Genomic DNA, 24,837 nt, shown 5'->3' on the forward strand with positions numbered 1-24,837 from the left:
TTATTACGGGTTCAAATGTCGTTCGACGTTTAAACAAAGAAATGTCTTTTCAAGATTTACGATAGTATACAAAGAGAAGGTATTTTCACAATTAAGCTAATTTTAAATAGTCGGTTTACTTCTGATCTGTTGGAGCAAAGGGGATTCCAACTTTTACTGAAATTGAGTTACCAAATTTACACAAAAATAAAGCCTCCTTACAATCTCCCCCACCTAATATCTTAGTATAATTTTTGTTTTAAAAGGAATAAAAGAAAAGAAACACAACTTTACTAAGATCCAATTTAACTCAGTTTCTCCTTATACTACTTCTAAATGGAACCCCCAAAAGTTTTTGTCTCGATAGTCTGTCTATAATTCTCTTAATTTTTTGAATATCAGTCCTATTGAAAGAATTTCTACTATAGATATAAAGAGTGTAAAAATATTAAAAGTCAATGTCCAATTTGTATTTCTTGATTCTAAAACTTAAAATGTCGTAACACTTAGGACATTCTTTTCTGTCTTATACAACACTGGTCTAGATTAGGTCTTCAAATATTTATTGCGGCTTTAAATGTCGTTTGATGCTTAAACAAAGAAATGTCTTTTCAAGATTTGTGACTGCATACAAATAGAAGGTATTTTCACAATTAAGGTAATTTGAAATAGTCAGTTTACTTCTGATCTGTTGGAGCAAAGGAGATTCCAACTTTTACTGAAATTGAGTTACCCAAGCTACACAAAAATAAGGCCTCCTTAAAATTTTCAAGATTTACGATTGCATACAAATAGAAGGTATTTTTACAATTAAGCTAATTTGAAATAGTCGGTTTACTTATGATCTGTTGGAGCAAAGAAGATTCCAACTTTTACTCAAATTGAGTTACCCAAGCTACACAAAAATAAGGCCTCCTTACAATCTCCCTCACCTAAAATCTTAGTAAAATTTTTGTTTTAAAAGGAATAAAAGAAAAGATAAAATAAGAATAAAAGAATAAAAGAAAAGAATAAAAGAAAAAATAAGGCCTTACGCACCAGAGTCTAGGTAGTTAAAAAATAGTTTTTCTCTTCGATTGTGGTATGATCGCTTGACAAGTTAATTCCAAATTTACTCGTAAAAGAATATGCCATAAAACTAACCAATGTTTCTACGGATTTGTATGCCATAGTTCAATGTTTATGCAGATTTTAATTTTGTTTATGAAAGCATCTATGGTAAAGAACCGTAAGTACAGAGTGACTTCTGTCAGTAGAATCAGAAGCCATGGTTAAACAGAATCTATTTATTGAAAAAAGTTATGTCTCAAAACTTTCTGTTCTTTTTATTGGCTCATAATTTCATACAGCAAAACCAATGACGTGTATCAATTAAGAACCCATTATGAAGTTTGGTGTCTGCAGTAGAATCAACGGAGATAGATAAATGAATACATCGACAAATACGGATTTATATAAGCGTAAAAGTTTGTGAAAACTGCATAATAATTCGAATAATATAATAAGTTTCTTCTGAACTATTATAATCTTTGAAATGAAAATTTATAATTCTTTATGTAATAGACGTTTTTTTCTTAGCAATTATTAACGCTTCATCTGGGTTGCACTGGTAGCTAGCAACCTAGCAAGAGAAGATCGCGTCCCATAATAAAAATTACGATAACCCATAACTATTAAAAATAGAGTCAGATCAAAAAACAAAGTACACTATTAGAGCCGCCTTGTCCGAAACCCGTATGTGGGAAAATTAGCGTTCCTTGTCTCGACCAACAAAGGAAATATATTGGCTTGAAAACCAAGAAAAGCGGCTGAACGGCTGAAACCACGATATTCTGCATGAACGGTATCTTTTTTCTATCCTTTTTTTCTTTTCCTCGGATAGCTTGGCACTGGAAGACCATAGAAAGTTGTTTAATGGCTCATTTTAAAGAAAATTGATGTGGATAAAAAAATTGTAATTTAAGAAAGTTATTTTTAAAATAAAATCAATTTTTTACGAAAAACTGCATTTTTCTATAACGCTGGTGTAGCTCGTGTTATTATAACACCAGGATATACATAAAAGATCGATACAGTTCATTATAAATAAGGGCATATGCTAGTGTCATCGGATATAGCTGAGACCTAGTAAAAAACAAACCACTGCACATAGTAAATAGAATTTATTTTCTACCAAAAACTACATTTTTGTACAACACTGTAGTGGCAAATGTTAACATCATCATATATATGAAGCTCAAAATAGTGTTTTTAAAATAATCAAAAACATGTAGATATAGTTATATAGAATGCAGTAATCCATTTAGAGTCTTAACAAAATATCTCATTAGTGAATTAAAACTAGAGTAATTCCTAAAAATTTTAAATTGCTCGCTAAAGTTATAATGTAAACTTCAAAAATATTTATGTTGTCTGAGCAATAATTCTATTTTTTAAATTAAAACTATAAAAATACCTGAAAATTTAAAAATTAGTTTTATTTTTTGCTAAGTCCTAATTACTTAATTCCGTTTTTTCTCCTCAGCTAGCTCGGCACTGGAAAATAATAGAGAGATGTTTAATGGCTCATTTGAAAGGAGATTGATTTATTTAATTTTATAATAAAAAAACAAACTCTTGCCTATCTGTGTTGCAGCAGTAGCTAGCAACCTAGGAAGAGACGATCACGTCCCATAGTAAAAACTACAATAACCCATAACTTGTAAAAATAGAGTCAGATAAAAAAAAAAGTACACTATTATAACTGCCTTGTCCGAAACCCCTATATAGGAAAATTACTGTACCTTGGCTTGAATAACAAGGGAAACATATTGGCTTGAAAATCAAGAAAAGTGGCTGAAACCACGATATTCGGCGTAAACGGCATCACTTTTGTTTTCTTTTTTTCTTCAGATAGCTTGGCGCTCGTACATCGTATAGAGCTGTTTAATGGATCATTTGAAAGGAAATTGATGTGGATTTTAAAGGAAATTATTTTTTTAATTTTTTTAAATATAATCAATTGTTACGAAAAATTACATTTTCCTACATCACTGTAGTAGATTGAGTTATTATAACTTCGGGAAATGCATAAAAGATCGATACAGTTTATTATAAATAGGATATATGCTAGTGTCATCGAATATAGCTGAAACCTAGTAAAATACAAACCACTGCACATTGTAAATCGAATCGATTTTTTACTAAAAGCTACATTTTTGTACAACACTGTAATAGCAAATGTTATTAACATCATCTTGCATATGAAGATCAAAATAGTATTTTTAACATAAACAAAAACTAGATATAATTATATAAAATGTAGTAATTCCTTTAGTTTTATCAAAATATCTGATTGATGAATTGAAACCAGAGTAGTCCCTAAAAACTTTAAATGGATCGCTAGAGTTATTATGTAAATTGCACAAAAATATCTATGGTGTCTGAGTAATAATTTTGATTTTTTAACTAAAAAAAGAAAAATATCTAAAAATTTTAAAATCAATTTGATTTTTGATAGGTTTGATAGGTTTTTAAGATTTAACATAATCCACAGCATGTAGATATAGTTATATAAAATGTAGTTGTTCCTTTAGAGTCTTAACAAAATATCTGATTGGTGAACTGAAACTAGAATAATACCTGAAAATTGTAAATAAAACAATTTTATTTCATGGATAGCTGGAGCTATTATGTAAACTGCAAAAATGTTTATGGGGTCTGAGCAATAATTGTAAATTTTTAATTAAAACTAGAAAAATATCTGAAAATTTTAAAACTAGTTTTGATTTTTGATAGGCTCTTGCTACTCGACGCGAGATTTAGGACCACATACTTAATGCAACAGTAGGTGGCTTCTCAAAAGTTTAAAATGTTTGGTATGTGGATGCAACAAAATGAACAAAAACTGGCTTCTCAAAATGTTTCTCAGAACTCTCAATCAAACCATTTTATTCCTAAACATTGTCAATTCACGTACGAAGGAGACAAAAATGATGAAGATGTATCCTTGCATCCGTGCCAAAATAAATATGAATTTCCTGATGAAATAATATTGTGTCCTTTCAATCTTTTGGGGTCTTGTCGTTATGGTGAAGAAAATTGTTTTTATATTCACGGTGAAATATGCAAGTACTGTGACATACCCTGCATACTCCCTGGGAATGAGCAACATAAGGCGAAACATATCCATGAATGTCTAGGGCTGCATGAAAACCATATGAGATTTTCATTCGATGTGGCCGAGTCTGAAGACAAAGTCTGTGGCGTATGTTTGGAAAAAGTTTGGGAAAAACCTTTATCGAGTAGACAGCGCTTTGGACTTTTGCCTAATTGTAGTCACACATTCTGCCTTGACTGCATCAGATCTTGGCGACAAACGCAGACTCTTGATAAAAAAGTGGTAAGATCTTGTCCAGAGTGTCGTGTTCATTCTGACTTTGTTTTTCCAAGCTGTTTTTGGATCGAGTCGAAGGAAGAAAAGAAGAGGCTAATTAGGAAATATAAACAAACTTTAAGAACTAAAACTTGTCGATACTACAAAGAAGGAAGGCGCAAATGTCCGTTTGGTAAAAAATGTTTTTACCTTCATGCCCTTCCTGGTGATAAAACAAATTGATGAGAAAATAAATCTTAATGAGAAACTGAACATTAATGCTTCTGTTCCACTTGATAGTGCCATTAGGGTTTAAGATAAGTTTCATTAAAGTATCATCAGGTATATAAAAAGGAAAACGTAAATGTCAAAATAAAAACAAAAAGATAAATAATATTCGAGTTTAAAATATGTCATTAAGGTTTCATCAGGTATATAAAACGGAAAAGGTAAAAAGGTAATTAGGGTTTAAGATAAATCTTATTAAGGTTTCATCAGGCATATAAAAAAGGAACGTGTCAAAATAAGAAGGAAATGGTGAATGTCATTATGGTTTACGACTTCGAGTATACAATAAAATAAGGGGTATTTTGTGCTCGGATGTGGTTAACAGCAGAAACCACACCGGGGAAATATGTACCCAACCGGGGAAGCATGAAAGAGGAAGATAAAAAACTAGAAAATACTGTTTCAAAGATGACGTCATATCATTTATCATTCATGGCTCTATCATTCATGGCCTTATTATAATTCATGTGACCTTTTGTAAAGTATACACAACTTCTGAAACTAAGAACTTCATATCCAAATTATTGACCAGAATTTTTTAAGAAAAAAGATTAGTTTTATATTATTTTTATTTACTATTTAATTTTTTATTTATTTGCAAACCTACTATAAAAACACAAAGAAACAAGTGGAGTATATAAGAAATAAGAAAACAATTGGACATCATAAATTACTTAAAGAACTATTCACACAAAAAAGAGGCACGATGCGTGACATCGCTGATGCTGATTTATGCTTAGGATGGAGCTCAATACTATCTAAATGATACAAAGGATCCTGGAAATGGAAATTCTGAATTCTTTGGAATTACTGTGCGTAGTAGGAGGATATAGGAAATATTTACAAAGCCTAAATTCATTTTTTCTAAGGCGTGACATATCTCTTCCTGTCAGGTCACCGCAACACAGGGCGAGAAAATCTTTCCAAGATCTATCCAGCGAAATCTACCCCAATTCGGTACAATCGAATCATAACTATATTGGAGACTTTTCATTATTTGACAACATATTGCCTCTCTTGTAAAAAAAAATAGAAACGAAGACCACACTGTTTTGAGTCTTTTTTCCTTTATTTATTTTTGTCTTGCTGAGGACGGCCCTCGGACATATTCATATTCATACAAATTATCTACACTGTCTTACAAAAAGATTTCCCTATAGCTCTTCGCGCTTATGTTGTTTGCCTCTTGTCTGACGTAACTTACAAGCGAACCATGCTCCCAGATTCGGGTTGCAGTAATAGCTAGCAACCTAGTAATACATAAATAAATCAATGAAAGAAATAGCAGAAGTACCGATATAAACAGAAACTGAGTAATCAGAGCTAAACGCTAAAAATTCACAACTATTAATTCGCAGACCAACACTAGAAAAACCCTACAAGAGCCTATCAAGAATTGATTTTGTTAATTCCCGCTTTAATAAAAGAATTAATTGCTTAATGATGATTCATAATTGAAGTATTCTTGTATTATGCACGAACAAGGATATTGGACAGAAGTTGATAGGCATGTTGACAACCAGGACACTTCAAGAAACCGATTTGATTTGCACCGCAGTCTTCAAAAGTGGTAATGGGCATTATTACATACTCGAACGCTGTTCACATTAAAAGCAACTGTGATTTGGCTATATTATTCACAATAATCTGGAGATTTACCTCTCTTTAGCACAGACAATATATGGCCAATTAGAAAACCATTTGGCACGATTCGATTGCATAAAACATTTGAAAAATCAACTGGAGATGAGAATGAAGTTCATTCTGTGCTCTAACAAGGTGTTAGAGCACTGAATGAAAACGAGGGTTTCAACTTCAGTAAACCATTTTGGATGCTAGTGATTGTAACAGCAGGAATATGTGATTGCGTGAATCGAGCAGGCAGTAGTGAATGAACACAAGCAGAAAATTTTGCACTGCTTGAAGGATTCTTATCAAAAAAAGGTTCCTTATAACATTCTTCCCATGCTCTAAGTGAGAGATTGGAAGGTGGTTGGCCGTACAAACCCTGTTTAGCTTTATGAACTTAGCGCCGTGATTTCTGTGAACCAGAGAACTACAAAATTCCTTTCAGGCAAAACTTACGGAGTTGTTTTTGTAGTTACACTTTGTCCAGCACCTCAGGTCAAAAGTATCTCCACGATGTGGTCTTCTGTAGGTAATACACATGCGCAAACAAGACTTGGCGTGCGTTCTGTAATCTCAAAGAATTAGGCAGCTATGTAAGTCAAATATGGCACCGTATTCTAGAAAAATAACTGCTGAAAAGATGAATGTTTCATCTTAGCTTTTAGATACGATATGCCGAATTTTGTTCTTTACTCAGATTCAGCATAACCATGATACAGCTTAAACTTACATAAGGCACATTTATAATGAACTATACAGATCCTTCTTGTACTTTGGTTACTATTGGCTGTGTTCGTCTTTTACTAGGTTTCAACTTCTACTGTAACCATGATGTACCAGCATTTAGTTTTATTTGTAAACAATATATAACATGAACGTACTGTCAGAAATTTTCAGTCATTTACCACTGTTAAAAAATAATCTTGATGACCACGCTATTTGCCATAGTTTGTTTTTTTAATATAATATTTGGCTATGTTTTGTTACTATGGGTAATTAACGTCTCTTACTAGGTTGTACAACCGTGAAAAAATAGTTACAAGTAGGAAATAGCCTATGGCTTTTCCTTAGTTTGAATATTAAGAGAGGAACCACAAAGAACTGGGCAGCTAAGTAAGGCAATTATGGCACTATACCCTAGAAAAGCAACTTTCTACTGGTGAAATCTTCCAATGCCTACGGCTTTTTCTCAGTTGGAATCGTAAAAGACATTTTGGTACCCCGTGAGACCCACCACTTGAGAATTAGCACTAAAATGCAGTTTTTGTAAAATTTTGATTTTTTTTTTGTTAATTGCAAAGGAACTAGATGTAGCAATTCCCTTTAAAATAAGCAATTAAACCACTCTCTATGATGTTCTGCTGACCCGCTTGCCCTGGTAGAAAAAAAAAACAAAGATGCTTTTGATGCAGAATATCGTGTTTGAGGCAACTTTCCTTATTTTTCAAGCCAATGGATTTTCCTTGTTGTTAAAGCCAAGGGACTGTAAGTTTCCTTTATAGGATTTTCGGACAAGGAGTTTGTAATGGTGTGCTTTGTGTTTTAACCTGACACTATTTTTAGGAATCTCGAGCTATTTTTTTTGTTATTACGAGACGAATTCGTCTCTTACTACTGCTAAAATCACAAATTCAAATGGTGAACAAACGCAGGTTTTCGTAGAAAATTGATTCTATTTTGAAATTTATTATTGATAATTACGAAAGATTTTTAAATACATCAATGTCCTTTAAAATTAACCATTAAACAACTCGATATGATTTTCAAGTGCCCTTCTAGCTGAGGAGAAAGAACGGAAAAAAATGCCTCTGACCCTGAATACCATAGTTCAAGCCACTTATCTTGTTTTCAAAGCCAACATATTTTCTTTGTTGTTCAGGCCAAGGGAGAGTTAGTTTCCCTTATAAGAGTTTCGGACAAGGTGGTTCTAATAGTTTACTTTGTGTTTTGATCTGATACTACTTTTAGGAGTTGTGGGTTATTGTATTTCTTAGTATGTTCAGTGTTCGTCTTTACTAGGTTGCTCCCGCTGCAACCATCGTCGATTGTAATTTTTCTATTGTGCATAACATTCGGTTTATTCATCAAGGTTAAGGTCAACAATTATTATTATTATTATTATTTATTGAAAAACCCGTCATACAAAAAAGAAAAAGACGGGGAGCAATAAACGAAAAAAAAGAAGAAGAAATACCCATAAACTTAGCAGTTATACATGATCTAGTGACGAACGCTGGAGCGATGATCTAAATCAGATCTTATAACAAATTACAAAATCACAAAAATTACAAATTACAAAAAATACTTTCACAAGCCTTGAAGAACACATCCTTCAGCTAGTGCATCTTTAAATATATTACCTCGACACGGTTTTTCAAAGATAAACACAAAAAAATACAGTTGAGTAAGTCAACTATGTTGTAATTCCCCAGGAAAGCAACTATTCAAAAAATTACTTTTATTATATTAACCTTTAGTAACTATATGCCTTGGTTTGTTCTTTACTATGTTTCATGTATCTCTAAAAACATAATACCGATGAAACTTACATAATAATCTGCATTTATAATAAGCTGCACCGGTCCTTCATGTAACATTTTCTTAAATTCTGGATCACGTCCTTATGCGTGCTTGAGCCCTCTTCCATTCAGCAGCCTTTCTATCTAATTTAAATATGTTTTTTTTATGTTTTAGAATGCTACCTCAATTTCTTCTGTGGTGATGTTTTCTTGAAATAGACATTTTGGTTGCTTGGCTGGGATACATTTTTCAGTTTTTCTTCCGTTTTTCTCAGTTGTCACTATAATGATGTACTTACTTATACTGGTTAGGCACTGTAATCTAGCACCGATTTGGCTGTATCTAGAATCTAGCACCAGAAATGGCTGTATCTAGAAACATTTTGTTATTAATAAACAAATCATAAAATCAATTTTTAGTTGCATTAAAAAAATATATATTTTTGTAAAACACCAGAGTAGCGAATGTTATTAGCATCATCTTGCGGTCGAAAATCAAAATAGGATTTCATTTTTAATATCATAGGGAGCGCAATAGCGCTGCCTAAGGAAAGAAGGGTGTTCGCACAATGTATTATTTTGTTTTTGTTTTTTATTTGTTTTTTTCCTAGGTCTTAGACCAGGACACTTCGTATCGAAGGAGTTGTCTTAGAAACTTCGAAAAGAGCTCATTCAATTGGAAATTGGAGTGGCTTGTCCTTTTTAATAGCCGAAAGTGATTGGAAGGCAAATAACACCCCTTTCACCCCCACCAATTCCCCAAACACATCCAATCAAAAATTTGAGATAGCCATTTTGTTCAGCATAATTAATTTCAAAATAGAAATTAGATTTTTGAGGAGGACACTCCCCCACAGCCCTCAGGGCAAGGGTTGTAAGTTATGCCCTGGGGGCATACAAGGTTTCTATAGAAAGCTTTGTCGTAGAAACTTCAAAAAGTGCTCAGTCGATTGGAAATTAAAAGGGATAGTGCCCTGTTTAATAGTCAAAAGTGATTGAAGGGCAACTAACCCCCCTCTCACGCCCAAATCTCCCCCAAACAGATCCAATCAACTTTTTAAGATAGCTATTTTGTTCAGCGTAGTTGAAAGGTCCGGAAATTATATCTTTGAGCAGGACGCTCCCCGAAAGCCCTCAGGGCGAGGGTTATAAATTTTGCCCTGGGGACATATAAGGTTTTTATGGAAAGCTTCGTCATAAAAACTTGAAAAAAGGCTCAATCGATTGGAAATTCAAAGGGCTAGTGCCATTTTTAACAGTCGAAAGTGAATTGAGGGCAATTAGCCCCTCCTCTCACGCCCACCTTTTCCCCAAACACATCCAATCAAAATTTTAAATATCCATTTTGTTCAACGTAGTTTAAAGTTTTGAACATTAGGTCTTTAAGGTTGACAACCCCCCCCCCCCCTCCCCATAGCCCTCAGGGCAAGGGTTGTAGGTTATGCCCTGGGGGCATATAAGGTTTTTATAGAAAACGGTGTCGTAGAAACTTCAAAAAGGGCTCATTCGACTGGAAATTGAAAGGGCTAGTAACCTTTTTAGTAGTCGAAAGTGATTGGAGACCAACTCATTCACCTCTCACGCCCACTATTTCCCCAAACACATACAATCAAAATTTTGAGATTGACATTTTCTTCAACGTATTGAAAATTCTGGACATCAGGTCTTTCAGGATGATATAACCCCCTCACACCCCTCAGGACAAGAGTTGTAAGTTATGCCCTGCGGGCATATAAGGTTTTATAGAAAATTCTGTCGTAGAAACTTCAAAATGGGCTCATTCGATTAGAAATTCAAAGGGATAGTGTCCTTTTTAATAGTCACAAGTGAATGGAGAGCAACAAAACCCCCTCTCACACCCACCATTTCCCCAAACACTTTCAATCAAAGTTTAGAGCTTGCCATTTTATTCAGCGTAGTTGAAAGTTCTGGAAATATTTGAGGATGACAAACCCCCGAGAGCCCCCAGGGCAAAGGTTGTAAGTTGTTCCCTGGGGGCATATAAGGTGTTTATAGATAGCGCTGTCGTAGAAACTTCAAAAGGGGCTCATTCAAACACATGCAATCAGAATTTTAACATAGCCATTTTGTTCAACGTAGTTGAAAGGTCCGGAATTGTGTCTTTGAGGATGACACTCCCCCCACAGCCCTCAAGGCAAGGGTTGTAAGTTTTTCCATGGGAGCATATAAGGTTTTATAGAAAGCGTTGTGGTAGAAACTTCAAAAATCGCTCATTTTCTTTTCTAGGCAAAGAAAATATAATTTCTTTGCCTTCCCAAGGGCATAACATAATTTGCACTTTACTGAAAAAAAATGCAAATGAATCTGCATTGTCAGTTTAATATATATACTGATATTTATTAATCAAATTGTTAATATCATTTGATTTATTTAAGTTGTAAAAGGAAAAAAAAATTATATTTTTTTCAGTAAAGTGCAAATTATGTTCTACCCTTGGAAAGGCATAGGGGTTTTAAGTCCTACTTATGTTAATTTCTGCTCGTTTTGAGTTTGACTCGATTATTTATTGTAATTTCTCTTTGTTTTGGGTTTCATTTATTTATCAGTGCTGACTTGTGGTAGTTTCACCGTTGGTAGATTATTCGATTTTATTTTTGTCCATTTTTGGTTTAATGGAGTTCTTTACTTTTCTTTGAAAAACTTATTTTTTGGAAAAAGTTTTTTTTAATTAATTATCATAAAAGGCACTCAGATATAGTTATAAAAAGGATTTCAATTTTAACATTATAAAAGGCACGTAAATATTCTTATATAAAATAAATAGTTTTTTACATTATAAAAAGCTAGTAGACATAAAGTGCAGTAATGTTTTTAGAGTTTTAACAAAAAACCTGATTTTTGAATTAAAACCAGAATCATTCCTGAAATTTTTTAAATAAAATAATTTTCTTACGTCTCTCAGTTCAAAATTACTATATAAAATGCAAAAATATTTATCTTAGCAACAATAATTTTACTTCGTGAACTGAAACTTATAACATAAAAGAAAATTTCAAAATAAATTTTATTTTATTGTAGTTATTATCATAAGGAAGAAAAAGAAATCTCACAACCAAAATTCTCCAGACTTTTTGATTGTGAAGAATTTTTGAATTTTTTGCTATGATCAAGGATATTCTTCTTAATTAATATATAAATGACGATCTAAAGATATCAAATGTCGTATAATTAAGAAGAATGTCCATGATTAAGGTTTTCGCCAACAAAAGTTAAAACTTTGTCCGGGACACATTTTTCTTCTTGTGGTATTTTGACGATGCGCTTCAGTAGTTCAAAGACATAACACCTTTATTGCTCTAAGGCTGTATTATGAACGACTGTGCTAAATCCAGTGATCGAGGCTGATTCCCCCCCTTTCCTTTAGAAAAATCAAACCACGCTTACTATATCTACCAGTAAAGGCTCTGAGAAGTTATTTTGAGTCTCTTGGAAGTTCTTTTCTGACTCACGCTTAAAATATTACCTCAACGGCTCATTAAAATTTCCACTGGAATATTTTTTGTGGGGCCACTATTGGTTCATTAGCATTTACCATGGCTTTCAGATATGAAGTTTTTTTTGAAAACCTGTAGAACTTAGAATAGTTTGTTCATTAAGATTTTAATATTACATTTATCACTCAAACAGTAAGTCATCAAACAGTATCTCAAACAGTAAGCTGTACAAAAAATGTGGGTTGTAAAGAGATTTAACGCCCGGGTCTGTAGAAACAGGAATGGATGGTATCCTAGCCCAGGTAAATTTGGTTTAGGAAAAGAAAACACTAATGGCTACAGACTGCTGCAATTTTGTAAACATAACAATCTAATTTTAACCAAAACGGTGTTTTGTTATAAAATTGCCCATAAGTTAACATGGTACTCGTGTGACGGTAAGACAGCAAACCTTATTGATTGTGTTATTGTAAACCGAAGACTGGCAGGATCAATGCATAATATTAGGGTATATAGGAGCGATGTTATTGATGTTAAAAGAAAAGATCACCATCTAATAGTGTCTAGGGTTGATCTAAAGCTGAAATTTCACAAGGGTAACTACCTCCCGGGGAATTATGATGTTGGTAGACTCCAGGATGACAATTTTAAGAAACTTTCAAGTAAAAGTGGAATACTAAGCAGGAGAGTTTAAAATTTAACAATATAGAAGAGGGATAGAATAATTTTAAGAAAAATAAAGTTTGGAGAAAAACAGGAAGATAAGTCTGCAAACCAAAGTTAGAATTTTGGAAGCTACAGTGACGACAGCGCCAACTATGGCTCTCAAGCATGGGGTCTCCGAAAAGTGGATAAAGATTTGCTAGATGTTTTCCAAAGAAATGGCATACAGATTGTCCTGGGTAACCGGCTGACTGACTGTATTTCAAACATTAGGCTGTATGAAATATGTGGTTCAATCCCACTTTCTATGGCTATAATAAGAGAAAGGTTGAGATGACCAAGGCACGTTTTGCGGATGAAGGATGACAGATTGCCAAAGATTGTCCTTTTCGACCAATAGTCTAGGGTTAAACGAAAAGCATGTCGTCCCTCGTCCGCGGTTGGGGTGGGAGGATGTCATAAAGAAATATTTAAAGGAAATGAAAAATGCCTGGGATAGTATAAAGAGAGAGCCTTTGATTAGATTGGGATGGAAGAGGAGCGTGCTTAGCTGAGTTGGCCTCAGGCGAATTGGTGCTGCGGTGAGTTGTTGGTAGGTTTCAAACAGTGTTGTGGAGCTTTCGGTTTTCTCTTTCTCAAGCCCCTATAAGGTTTGATCTTCTCCCTTCATCCAAAGAAATTACTTAGAGAATGATTCGGCTACTTTCACTGCTGGGCCATTTTTTATGTTTCATTTTCGCAAAACTGTTAAGTTGGGCAGTCAAAGAAAGCTCATGTTTATTAAAATAAAATGGAAATATTTTGGCTAGATTTGCTATCAAAACATCCTTAATGAGCGCATAGCCCACTCGCACCTGGGAACTTAATTAGAACGTTCCATATTATTCAGTTTATTTATGTATAGGCTAGTCACGTTTTCACTATTCAAAAGAAACGCCCTAATTTCTGATTGGCCAAAATTCCAAAGATTGACGTGCTACTGGACGAAATTTCCTCCCTGCTGAGTTGGAACTTGCAAAAAGCATGCAAATAAATCAGTGAAGTTGGCGGATATTTCTAAATAATATTGGTCTCCTTTTCAGGTAGGTACACTTTTTCTTTCAGCCTAGCTCTACTTTTCTAGCTGGACTGATCTTTCCTAGGCTACCCAATTAGGCCTAGGTTATTTACACTTCAATTAGCCTATGTTGTCCATTTTCCATCCGTAATAGATGCATGTTTACTTTTGTTTGTGAAACATTGGTAAAGATAAAATTCTGCTTTAGCTTATTTTGGCTAGGCCTATCTTGGAAAGGGATTAGGTCACAAATGGATTTGATTAGGTCACAAATGGGAATGGTCACAAGGGATTTGTCACAAATGAATTTCATACCCACCCCTATATATACCGATTCAGGGTATATATTTGCGCATTAGGGGGATGGGGGTAAAGTTTATTTCTGATGCAAATGAAATGAGAGGTAAGTTTAAACTTTTTTATGCTCTTTCCCAATATGATGGGCTAATTACTTTACTCAGAATTTGCTTTCCCCATGTAATACATAGAGCAGTCTATATTTCTGATCAACAAATAAATTAGGTAAAATTCTACTTTAGCTGCTTTTGGCTATCTTGGAAAGGAGTTTGGTTAGGAAAATGAAACTTTCAGGGATAGATCTACAGGCTAAAGTATGTCCCAGGAAGGTATTTTGAAGTACCTACCTCCACTCCTTCTCCCTCTAGTGGGGCATGACCTTTAAAAATTGGTGTGTTATAAAAGTGAAACCTTGTAATATAGATCTTCTGCTTAAAATGAAGTCCAACAAAATTGTTTTCAGCTTCAAAACTTTGCTCAATCCTGATTTAGCCTATAGAGTTTTAAAGATATGCAAATACATTTCCTAAATTTTGAAAATTAACATTGATATGGCTTAAAATACCACTCAAATAACAGGAATTGTATTTCCAGAACTAAAGCCAGAGAAAAAGAATCTTACAACTGAAAATTAAGGTAAAATGTTGTTTTGTCAAAATATCAAGAGGTATAGACCTGTCATGTAGGCAAATTTCAGGATCCTCTAAAGGGAGAAGGAGAGGAGATGTGTACTTCAAAATACCTTCCCAGGACATACTTTAGCCTGTAGACCCATCCCTGAAAGTTTCATTTTTCTAGCCTCACCCCTTTCCAAGATAGGTAAAAGTAACTAAAGTAGAATTTTACCATAAATTAAACAAATCCCTCAATGCCTTTTTTTATGCTCTTTTGAATATAATAATTGGTAGCCTATAGATGTATGAGCAGTCCACCACATAAGGAGACATGCTGATAAAACAGTTCTTACTTCACAATATGCACAATAATCTTAGTTAATATATTTTGCAGCAGGATAACCTTTTTATTCAATTCTTTCCTTGTCTTTCCAGTTTTTCTAAGAAATTCATGAATTTCTTAAAACCTATATATTAACAGAGTATATACCTTCTCCCAAGGCTGTACCCAGAACAGGGGGGGGGGTAGGGGGGTTCAAACCCTGATATCCTAATTTGGATATATTTAGGGGTAGGGATAAAGTTCATTTTCAATGCAAATGAAGGTTATATTTAGATTCAGAATGCAATTCTGGTTATATAGGCCTATTTGCACATTAGGGGGGTGGGGTATATAGCCTACTGTGTCAATATAGAGGTTTAAAATATTCAAGAATATCTTAAGAAAATGAGCAAAGGAGTAAAGGTTAAGGTTCACATACTGCAAAATATATTAACTAGGATTATTGTGCATATTTTGAAGTAAGAATTGTTTTCTTAACATGTCTCCTTATGTGGTGGACTGCTCATACATCTGTAGCCTACCTAATAATTGTTTTTTGGAGTAAATTTAAACCTAACATAACCTAAACTTTCTAAGGTAAATCCTTGTTTAGCCTTTCCTATCTTGGAAAAAGGAGAAAATGGAAACTTTCAGCAATGAATCCAAAGCCAAAAACATACTCTAGGAAGGTATTGCCAATCTTTGATGTTAACCCTCTTCTGATTTCTAAGTCTTAGAAATCTGATACAGCATTAGGAATTTGAAACACCTATTGAAGTTTTGGATACCTGTATGATCTACACCCTACCTAATATTTTTCTGACACTCTATCCGAATGAAATATACCCAAGTATGATAAAAATCAAATAAAAAAAATATTAAATTTGTAACCAAAACATTTATTATATTCAGAAAGAGCATAAAAAAAGGCATCAAGTTATATGTTCCCTTTATTCTTAGGTTAGAGACATGGGCTGCTCCATATTTACCAGAAATTCAATCTTAAGCCCTTTACAGGCCCTCAAAGATGATACCTTTTTTTCTTATTTCAACTATGGTTTAAACACCTTTAGGGCTGCTTTTTCACTCATCAATGTGCTAAGATCTTACATCTTTTGTCAGAAAATGCTTAAAAGTGAAATCTTTGAACTAGGATCTTACATCTTTTGTTGTTTTATGCAAGACATCTTTCATCATTCTGCTCTGATCAGTGGTCTGAGAATAATGATGAGTATATCATCAAAGTTTTCTATATGGCAGAACAGTGGCAGTCTTCACACTTTTTGCTAATATCAGTGAGCTGTTAGACCTTAGAACAAAGATGAGTTAAAAAACGATAATCTTTACAGAAAGATGTAAGATCTTAGAGCTAAAAAACAGGCCTTTTGTTAGCATCACTCCTGTTTAAACTGGTTTATCTGTATATTGAATTGACTGCAACAAAATTGAGAATCAGAAAACAGTATAATTCTAGTTATGCTACTTTTTGCTATCTTGGAAAGGGGTTAGGTTAGGAAAATGAAACTTTCAAGGATGGGTCTACAGGCTAAATTATGCCCCAGGAAGGTATTTTGAAGTACCTATCTCCACTCCTTCTCCCTTTAGAGGGTCCTGACCTTTGATGACCTTTAAAGATCTGTGTATTATAAAAGTGAAACCTTGCAAAATAGATCTTCTGCTTAAATGATATACAACAAAATTGTTTTCAGCTTCACAACTTTGCTTAATCCCAATTTATAAGGTTTTAAAGATACACAAATACATTTCAAAATTTTGAAAAAAAGAACATTGATATGGCTCAAATATCCAAATTATATATATTTCCTTTCTATTCTGTCACTTGCCTTGTCTTATGCTAAGCTGAAAGAAACTAACAAAGAAACTAGTTTTTTCTTGAGTTTTAGACAGTATACACTTGAGTGAGTGGCATAAAATACACAAGTACCCAATGAAGTTCATACTTCATGTAGCTACACGTAGTTACATGTAGCTACACATACTTCATGTAGCTTCATGTATCTACAGAAGGAGCTATTTCTATGAATTAGATTATCTTGTTCTTTCTATTGTTGTCTACATTTTTAAAAGCATTTTAAAATATCTAGTAACATTCTAGTTTGGCAGCTCCACAGTTGAAAAATTTTTGATGAAATAAAAATACTACCATTAAATTCCTTATTTTATGCTTTTCCCAAATATCATGGTTGCTTTTCTGATGGTCTCCCTTGATGGTTCCACTTATGAAACTAAGGAAAACAACCATATTATTATTTTATAATATGTTGGATGTTTCTGTTAATCAGATTACTATGTTTCCTTCCAATATTATCTGTTTATCCAAATGATTTCAAATAATATTTTCATTCACAATTCTGTTGTAATCACTAAGACAAAACCATATTTTATCAAGTCAAGAATGCAAAAACCTTTCCTAACATTGAATTCATGAAGTGTCACAAAATTCAAAGTAATGGAGAAATATATAATTAGGGCTATATGTGAGACCATCATGGGGGGAGGGGTAGAGTGATGTTACAGAAAAGCAACCATAGTAATTAGAAAGAGCATAAAGTAAGAAATCTGTTGGTGTTACTTTTATTTTATTTGCATTTTCTTTAGATGTGGTCAACCCAGTAGCCTAGTGGTTTTAGACCTCATAATCTGGGGGGGGGGATGGTGCACAGTAGGAGTGTCAATGTCAGATTTCAGAAAAACGGGGTAGTGGCTGCCCCCTCCCCCAGCATGAACTAAAATTCACCACTGAGTCAGCCACAACAAATTTACTAAAGGGTTTCTTGCTATCTTGGGAGGTAGTTGAGTCATGTGTATGGAACTCTTAGGAATAGATTTAGAGCCTCAGTGATCTTCCAGGAAGGTATTTTCAAGTAACAGACAAAGGATCTAAAGTCTAGCATGCTAACCACTTGGCCAGGATGGCTTCATAATATTTGTTTGTTGTGAACTTCCTCAATTTGTATCTTTGTTCCATCATAAAAGAGATAAACAATACATAATTAGCTTGAGTATGTCATTCATCTCACTGCTAAGAAATCCCTAACTAACAATTTTTTGTTTCATCAAGCTTGATTCCAGTCTGCTTTGAAAGAAAAATAAGTTTAAAATCAAACAAAAAGTCTCAAACAGATTTGCTTCAATCTTGGTAGTCATCCAGCTTCTGCTTTGTTGCAAGTTTTAATCAAGCCTTGAAACAAACCAATAGTAAATTCTTGAATCATGCTTGGTTCAATCCTGTTGTAATGAAAACATTTTTGGAATTGGTAGAATACCCCCCACCCCTGCCTCATCCGCCCACACCATACCTGATGATCTCAGGTATGGCTCTAGATAGGCTATATAAACTAAATGAAAACATTAAAAGAATTATATTCTTAGACTACTTTATAATATGCAGGATGTTTTTATTAATTAGGTTATCATGTTTCCTTTCAGTGTTATCCACTTTTTAAAATCACTTCTAATACTTTTTTATTCAATGTTATAATCAATTGTAGACAAAGCTAGATCACATGGAATTGAGACTGCTGAAACCTATTTTAACAAAGAACCTATGAAATGTCACCAGATTCAGTTACTATGATAACTATTAACTCACTGCAGCCAACACAGTTACACATACTCTAGGTCCATCCCAACTTGCTCAAAGTCTTCGTCCTTATACCCTCCCAGGAGGTTCCCATTTCCCTCAAATGTTTCATTGCAACTTCCTCTCACCCAACCATTGACAACCTGCTTTCTGGTTAGCTCAAGACAGTTGTCCAAAAAAGACAATCTTTGGCAATCCTTCATCCACAGAACCTGCCCTAGCCGTCTCCTCTCATTCTAGCCCTTAAAAAGCAGGATTGAACTGTACTTTTTATACAGCCTACTGTTTGAAATATGTTTAGTGAGTTGGGTGCCCAAAACAATCTCTAGGCAATTTCTCTGAAAAGACCTTTATCAAATCATCTTCAATGACAAGGAAATCCTTGAAGTAAACATGCAACTTTGAAAATATACTAAAAAAACAGTCTGTAACAACTTTCAACAATTCCAACAGCTCTTAATTTCAAAATCTGTTATAGACACAAAATGTTCACATTGGTCAGCATAGCAGGGGCTAGTAATGTGCTGTGTTGGGGACTTGAAAGTAAAAATTGGCCAAAGCATCATCAATTGGAAACAGCTTAGAAAGCTGAGTTGTAGTCTACATATTATTACAACAGCTGTCATAGACACAAAAAATCACTAAACAACTAAAATTGATTACACTATAAAGGACATTTAATTTTAGTCTTTCATAGACGCTTGTTAGAAAAGCAATATAAGAGTTGCTGAATCAGTTTGTGCAGCTTCAGTTTATTTCTTGTAGATGGTCACATAGGCTGACATAGCAGGGGCTAGTAATGTGCAGTATTGTGGACTTGAAAGTAAGAATTGGCCAAAGTATTGTCAACTGAAAATAGCTTATAGACTCTTGGTAAATTTGGAGAGCTGAGTTGTAGTCAACATATTATTCAACATGGATAAACATTAGAGCTTGCTTCTGTACACCCTCCAAATCATTGCTAAAGTACTTAAGACTGTAAACTTGTGGGCCTTTTACAATGCATTCATATTCTAGAGGGGTTCAATATATAAAGTAATACCCTTAGTTTTACATTGAAATGTATCTTCCATAAACATGAACAGTAGGTTCCTAATTTTGGATATGATGTACATAGTCTTAGACAGTTGGGACTTGGCTAATCAGGATTGGCTAACTACAATCTGGGAAGGCCTTTTTTTAAATTCAAACTGTAACAAAAGTCACCCTTCTTTGTTTACATACAACTATTCTGTTTCACAAAAATTGAACTGGCTTGCTACATCCTTAGTAGAGTTTGTTTATGATTTAGATATTTTGTTCTAACTTTAAAATCCCATGTCTAAGATTGGACAGCATTTTCAAAGTGTAAGCTCAGCCTCAAAGTATTTAAAAGTACATTTGAAAATGTTATTGCTGTATATGTTAAAATATTCAAGCTAGTCACATACTTATTAAGGAAATTGAGACACATCCAGTGTAAACAATCCATTTTATAGTCTTTAATCTGTTGAAATGGTGATTAGCTGTCCGACTACTGGGTGTCATACTATCTAAGTTAGGCTGCTCAGATGATAAACCAGAAAATATAAGCAATGCATTGCTATACGTGTCTGCAAAGCCTATTTTCCCTGCTTCTGCTTCCACAGGGTATAACATAAAAACAAAATATGCCACTGGACTTCACAGTCCCTACTTTTGGTACTGATCTTGTTTTTAGGGCTTCAGCCTGGAAGTGCAATGAACGAGAGGGGTAAGAAATCATGTTTTAGAGGGTAGAATCACACAATTTTGAGTTGGTTTCATTGACTTGAAAGATCTTTGCCATGCTTGAAATAGTCAAATAAACTGGTTCAGACTTAGTTGCTGCCTGAGAACCCCCAACAAGATATTTTGGAAGTTCTTGTAGTCAGGGCTGCCACCAAGGTCACTATTTTTGAAAAGGTCTTTATAAAGTCACTATTTTGTTGAAAAGTTCCTAAAAGTCAATTTTTTGAAGAAGAACCTTGAGAAGCACATCAGGCTAATGAACTGCATTCCCCTCATAATGCGTAGTGGTTGGCCATGTGCAAGATTATTTTGTTTTATTCTATGGCACTTGGGCTTTTTTTCATTCCTTTTCCAAATAATGCTTAAACGTGCAAAAACTGGTAATAAAATGTTTTTTTCAGATACACATCTGACACATGTAGACACATAGCACATATATAGTGTAACAAAAACATGATTTGTGTTTTACCTGATCATTTTACAGTTGCAACCATACTATTACTTGTCTTAAGAATGTCCAGGACACAGTTTTGGTTGTTTCAATGGCATGGTAATGAAGGCCATGGTAATATCCACTTTGTAGCACTGTTAGATATTAATGTTTTTTTTTTGCAGATTTTAATGCTATTCAGTGTCAAAGGTTCTGGTAATAGGAAAGTGTAAGTTCAACTCCATTTGGTTAAAAAAAGTCAACAACTTGGGATGATGCGTGGGTGACTATTGTGCATCCACTAAGAGTGATGAAGAGGCTTTTTGTAAAGTTTGATGCAAGACTTTCAGTTGTGTTAAAGGGTGGCAAGCAACGCTACAACATTTCCAAGGAGCAAAGCACGTAGAAAATGTGAGAGCTTTGCTGAATCCCTTGCAGCTAATTCTTCAGCCAAGATTTGCTGCCTGTGAACATTCGACTCTTGCTTCTGGAAAGGATCACCAAGTTGAACTGCAAATGATTGCAAAGAGAGATGCGTCGCTAAAGGCAGAACTGATTTAGGCTCTAAAGAATGTGGTATCAGATATGTCAGCAGCTTTGTGTGATGGTCGTGGTGATGTTTTTAGAGCAATGTTTGGATATCCTGCTGCTAAAGACTTCAGTCTTGGGCAAACCAAGCTCGGTTATATAATAACAGAAGTATTGTATCCCTATTTTAGAAAAAAGGCTCCTTCAAGACATTGGCTCTTCCTTTTTCACATTGCTATATGGTGAAACAACAAACGCCAAAGGTGTGAAAGAACTGAATGTCATGATACAATATTGGTCTTAGTGGGCAGAAAAAGTTTCCTGCTGTCATTTGGAGACTTTCTTTGTTGGAAGAGCCACAGCAGAAGATCTGCTAGTACATTTGCAACAGTCCTTGGCTAATGCTGATGCTAATCTTCTTAGCATCCTTAGCATCTTAGCATTCTTGGCTACCTTCTGCTAATCTTCTGATGTTAGGCAGCAACAGTTCAAATGTCAACAAGAAAGTGTGGTGACTTTTTAATGAAAAGGTTAAGTTGCTACGAACTGACCGAGGCCTCAGTGAAGTTGACACCTGTAATATTCATATGATTCACATTGCTTTTTTGAAAAGCTTAGAAGTTCACGGACAGGCTGTTTCTGACCTTGTAATTCGTGTGTGCTAATTTTTTCACGGGTGGTCCCTACGTGCAGAGGAATACACGAAGATACAATGTTCCCTTGGGCTTCCGGTTCATTGTTTTATGAAACATGTTACCTCCCGGTGGCTTAATCTTGGAGAAGCAGCGAGGAGGCTCCTTGAGCAGTGGGATGGACTTACTGAGTTCTTTTTGAAGTACATTCTGTCAAAACAGAAACAGTCCAGTGGATATACTGAAATCGTTTCGTTGCTGAAATCACCTGCAACAAAAGCTCTGGTTTTGTTTGTCATCTGACTGGCTGACCTGTTTGCTGGCTTCACTGGAATGTTCCAGCTGGAGGATCCTCTGGACCATGTTCTATACGAAGAAATGAGCAGGCTTTTGCTTATCCTGCTGAGTAGGTGCTTGAAACCTGATATTCTAGTGGATATTCACAGGAGACGGAGCGTTGTGGTTGCAGATTTAAACGAGTTTGATAACTTTCTTTCCTTAGAAAATGTAGAGTGTGGCCAAGGAGTTGGAGAATGCCTTACAAATCTATCAGAGTTAGAACGTGCTCAGTTTCGTATCAAGGTCAAAGAAACCTACGTTCCTGCGTCCAAGCATATTTTGCAAAAGATGCCTCCACCTGGATCTGTCTTGAAATATTTTTGTTGCCTTTGCCGTGAAAATCGTAAGCTTCCCAGAAAACCTCTGACTTGTTGAAGATCTATTAAGTGATCCCTTTCACTGTAAATTGTGACAGAGTCGAAGATGAGTGGGCGCTACTACAGCTTGAGCCTGAGCTGACAATTGCCACACATAGTGTTGAAGAATTTTGGAAGTATTTTTTTTTACCTGAAAGACAGTCAAGGTAACCCAAAGTACCCCCAGATCTCTGGGGTAGTATAGGCTAGTTTGTCCCTGTCACATGGCAATGCCGATGTCGAGAGAACCTTCTCAAAGTCAGGTCGTATTTTAACTGAGGATAAAACCTGCATGGGATTGAAGATGGTAAATGTAAGCCTAGTGATTTGTGATGGTATGAAGAGATACGGAAACCGACCTGAATTTTTGCCAATTACGTGAGAGGTGGTTGATCTTGACCGGACTTCAAGTCAGAGTTACAAAGCCCATCTTCAAAATGAGCGTAGGAAAAAAGACGAAATGGAAGCGCGTCGAAATGAGGAAGAAGAGAAACTTGCCAAGCAGAAAGAAAACAAGCAGCTGATAGCAAGCAAGAAGAAGAAGATTGAAGCATTGGAAGAAAATCTCAAAGACATAAAATCGAATCACACTGAACAAAGAAAAGTTACTGATAAGCTGATCGAGGAAGCTAATGAAAAACTAAAGAAGGCGATAAAAGCGAAAGACCTCGTGGAAATTGGGATTGCCCATGCAATGGTTGAAGCAGCAACGAAAAGGCTAAGTGAAGAAAGAGAAACCGCCAAGAAAAACGAGTGCATTCAGCAGAAAGTGTCGAAAAGGCAGGCAAGCTTCATTTCGTTGCTCCTCCCCAAGAAAAAGAAGTGATTTGAAGGCAGTGTTTTCTAAAGTCAGTACTGTGCAATTTTCAGCTTTTGTTTTGTGTTTTCTTTCCTTTTTTTTCATTGTATCCTTGTATATGAATAAAGTCAATGTATCTGAGAAAAAAAAACTAATGATGATCATCTAGACCTGAATTCAGTGTCTAGTTTTCTAGACACTAAAAAAGAGAAACTGCCAAGAATCACGAGTGCATTTAGCAGAAAGTGTCGAAAGGGCAGGCAAGCTTCATTTCGTTGCTCCTCCCCAAGAAAAAGAAGTGATTTGAAGGCAGTGTTTTCTAAAGTCAGGACTGTGCAATTTTCAGCTTTTGTTTTGTGTTTTCTTTCCCTTTTTTTCATTGTATCCTTGTATATGATAAAGTCAATGTTTCTGAAAAAAAAGCTAATAATGATCATCTAGACCTGAATTCAGTGTCTAGTTTTCTGAAGCTAACTTGTAACGGTGCCAAAGCTGGTGATCTTGACCAGTCATTATTATTTGTGGGTCCCTAAATATGGTCACTTTTTTTTTACTTTTGGTTACTATTCGGTCTCTTTTTTACTTCAAAAGTACCTAAAGTTACTATTTTTATGGTCAAGACTTGGTGGCAGCCCTGAGTAGGTCATTTTTGCAGAATTCCAGCACCTTCCCATAGCCAAGTTCAGGCAGCTTATATTCCAAGGTCAGAAATTGGGCAGATTTCCATAGTAATAATTTGGTGGATTGTTTAAAAAACATTAAGTTCATGTGTACATGACGAGTTTTGATTTGCATGGCTTTGCCATATCAGTTATAATTCACCTGAATTTGTTCTGTGTTTTTTTTATGGGGGGGGGGGGAGTCACACCTCTTCCCTTCAGATGGCCCTGGTCATATGACCCATATTGGCAAGAAAAATTATATTTCGGGCTAGAAGGGAGGTTTAAGGCTGGACCACCCAGGATGGTGACTATAACTGTTGCTCTAAATGCCAGAATATTTACTTTATTGAAACTGGCACTTTTCCAAACTTATACATTGCTTTAATAAAAAGCATATATTTTTCAGCCCTCAAAACTTCGAAAGCATGGATAACAAGTTCCTTCTTACTCTAGTCATTCTCATATGTTCAGCTACAGCCTTGGCTTTCACAGTTGCCACAGATGTAGATAACAAGGGTAGAGTCTTAAATAAAGTAAGTGGTTTTTATTTTAATTTATTGA

At 34.8% G+C, this 24,837-nt stretch overlaps 2 protein-coding genes across 2 annotated transcripts in view; both read left to right on the forward strand.

The window, feature by feature from the left end:
* Window positions 1-3,829: 3,829 nt before the first annotated feature.
* LOC148942407 (putative E3 ubiquitin-protein ligase makorin-4) lies at window positions 3,830-4,576 on the forward strand. Its single transcript, XM_089103315.1, has one exon. The coding sequence runs from the start codon at window positions 3,830-3,832 to the stop codon at window positions 4,574-4,576; it is 747 nt and encodes a 248-aa protein (XP_088959441.1).
* A 9,255-nt stretch (window positions 4,577-13,831) lies between these two features.
* Window positions 13,832-24,837, forward strand: part of scf (Calumenin B scf) — a 67,531-nt gene continuing 56,525 nt past the window's right edge. The window contains exons 1-2 of the mRNA XM_089103732.1: window positions 13,832-13,969; window positions 24,683-24,809. Of these exons, the coding sequence (XP_088959858.1) occupies window positions 24,702-24,809 (108 nt within the window). The 5' untranslated portion in view covers window positions 13,832-13,969; window positions 24,683-24,701. The remainder of the gene's footprint in view (window positions 13,970-24,682; window positions 24,810-24,837) is intronic.

Source organism: Artemia sp. Qi Xiang Cuo, chromosome 17 (assembly GCF_049724085.1).
Source record: "Artemia sp. Qi Xiang Cuo chromosome 17, ASM4972408v1, whole genome shotgun sequence".
NCBI classification, from domain to species: Eukaryota; Metazoa; Arthropoda; class Branchiopoda; order Anostraca; family Artemiidae; genus Artemia; species Artemia sp. Qi Xiang Cuo.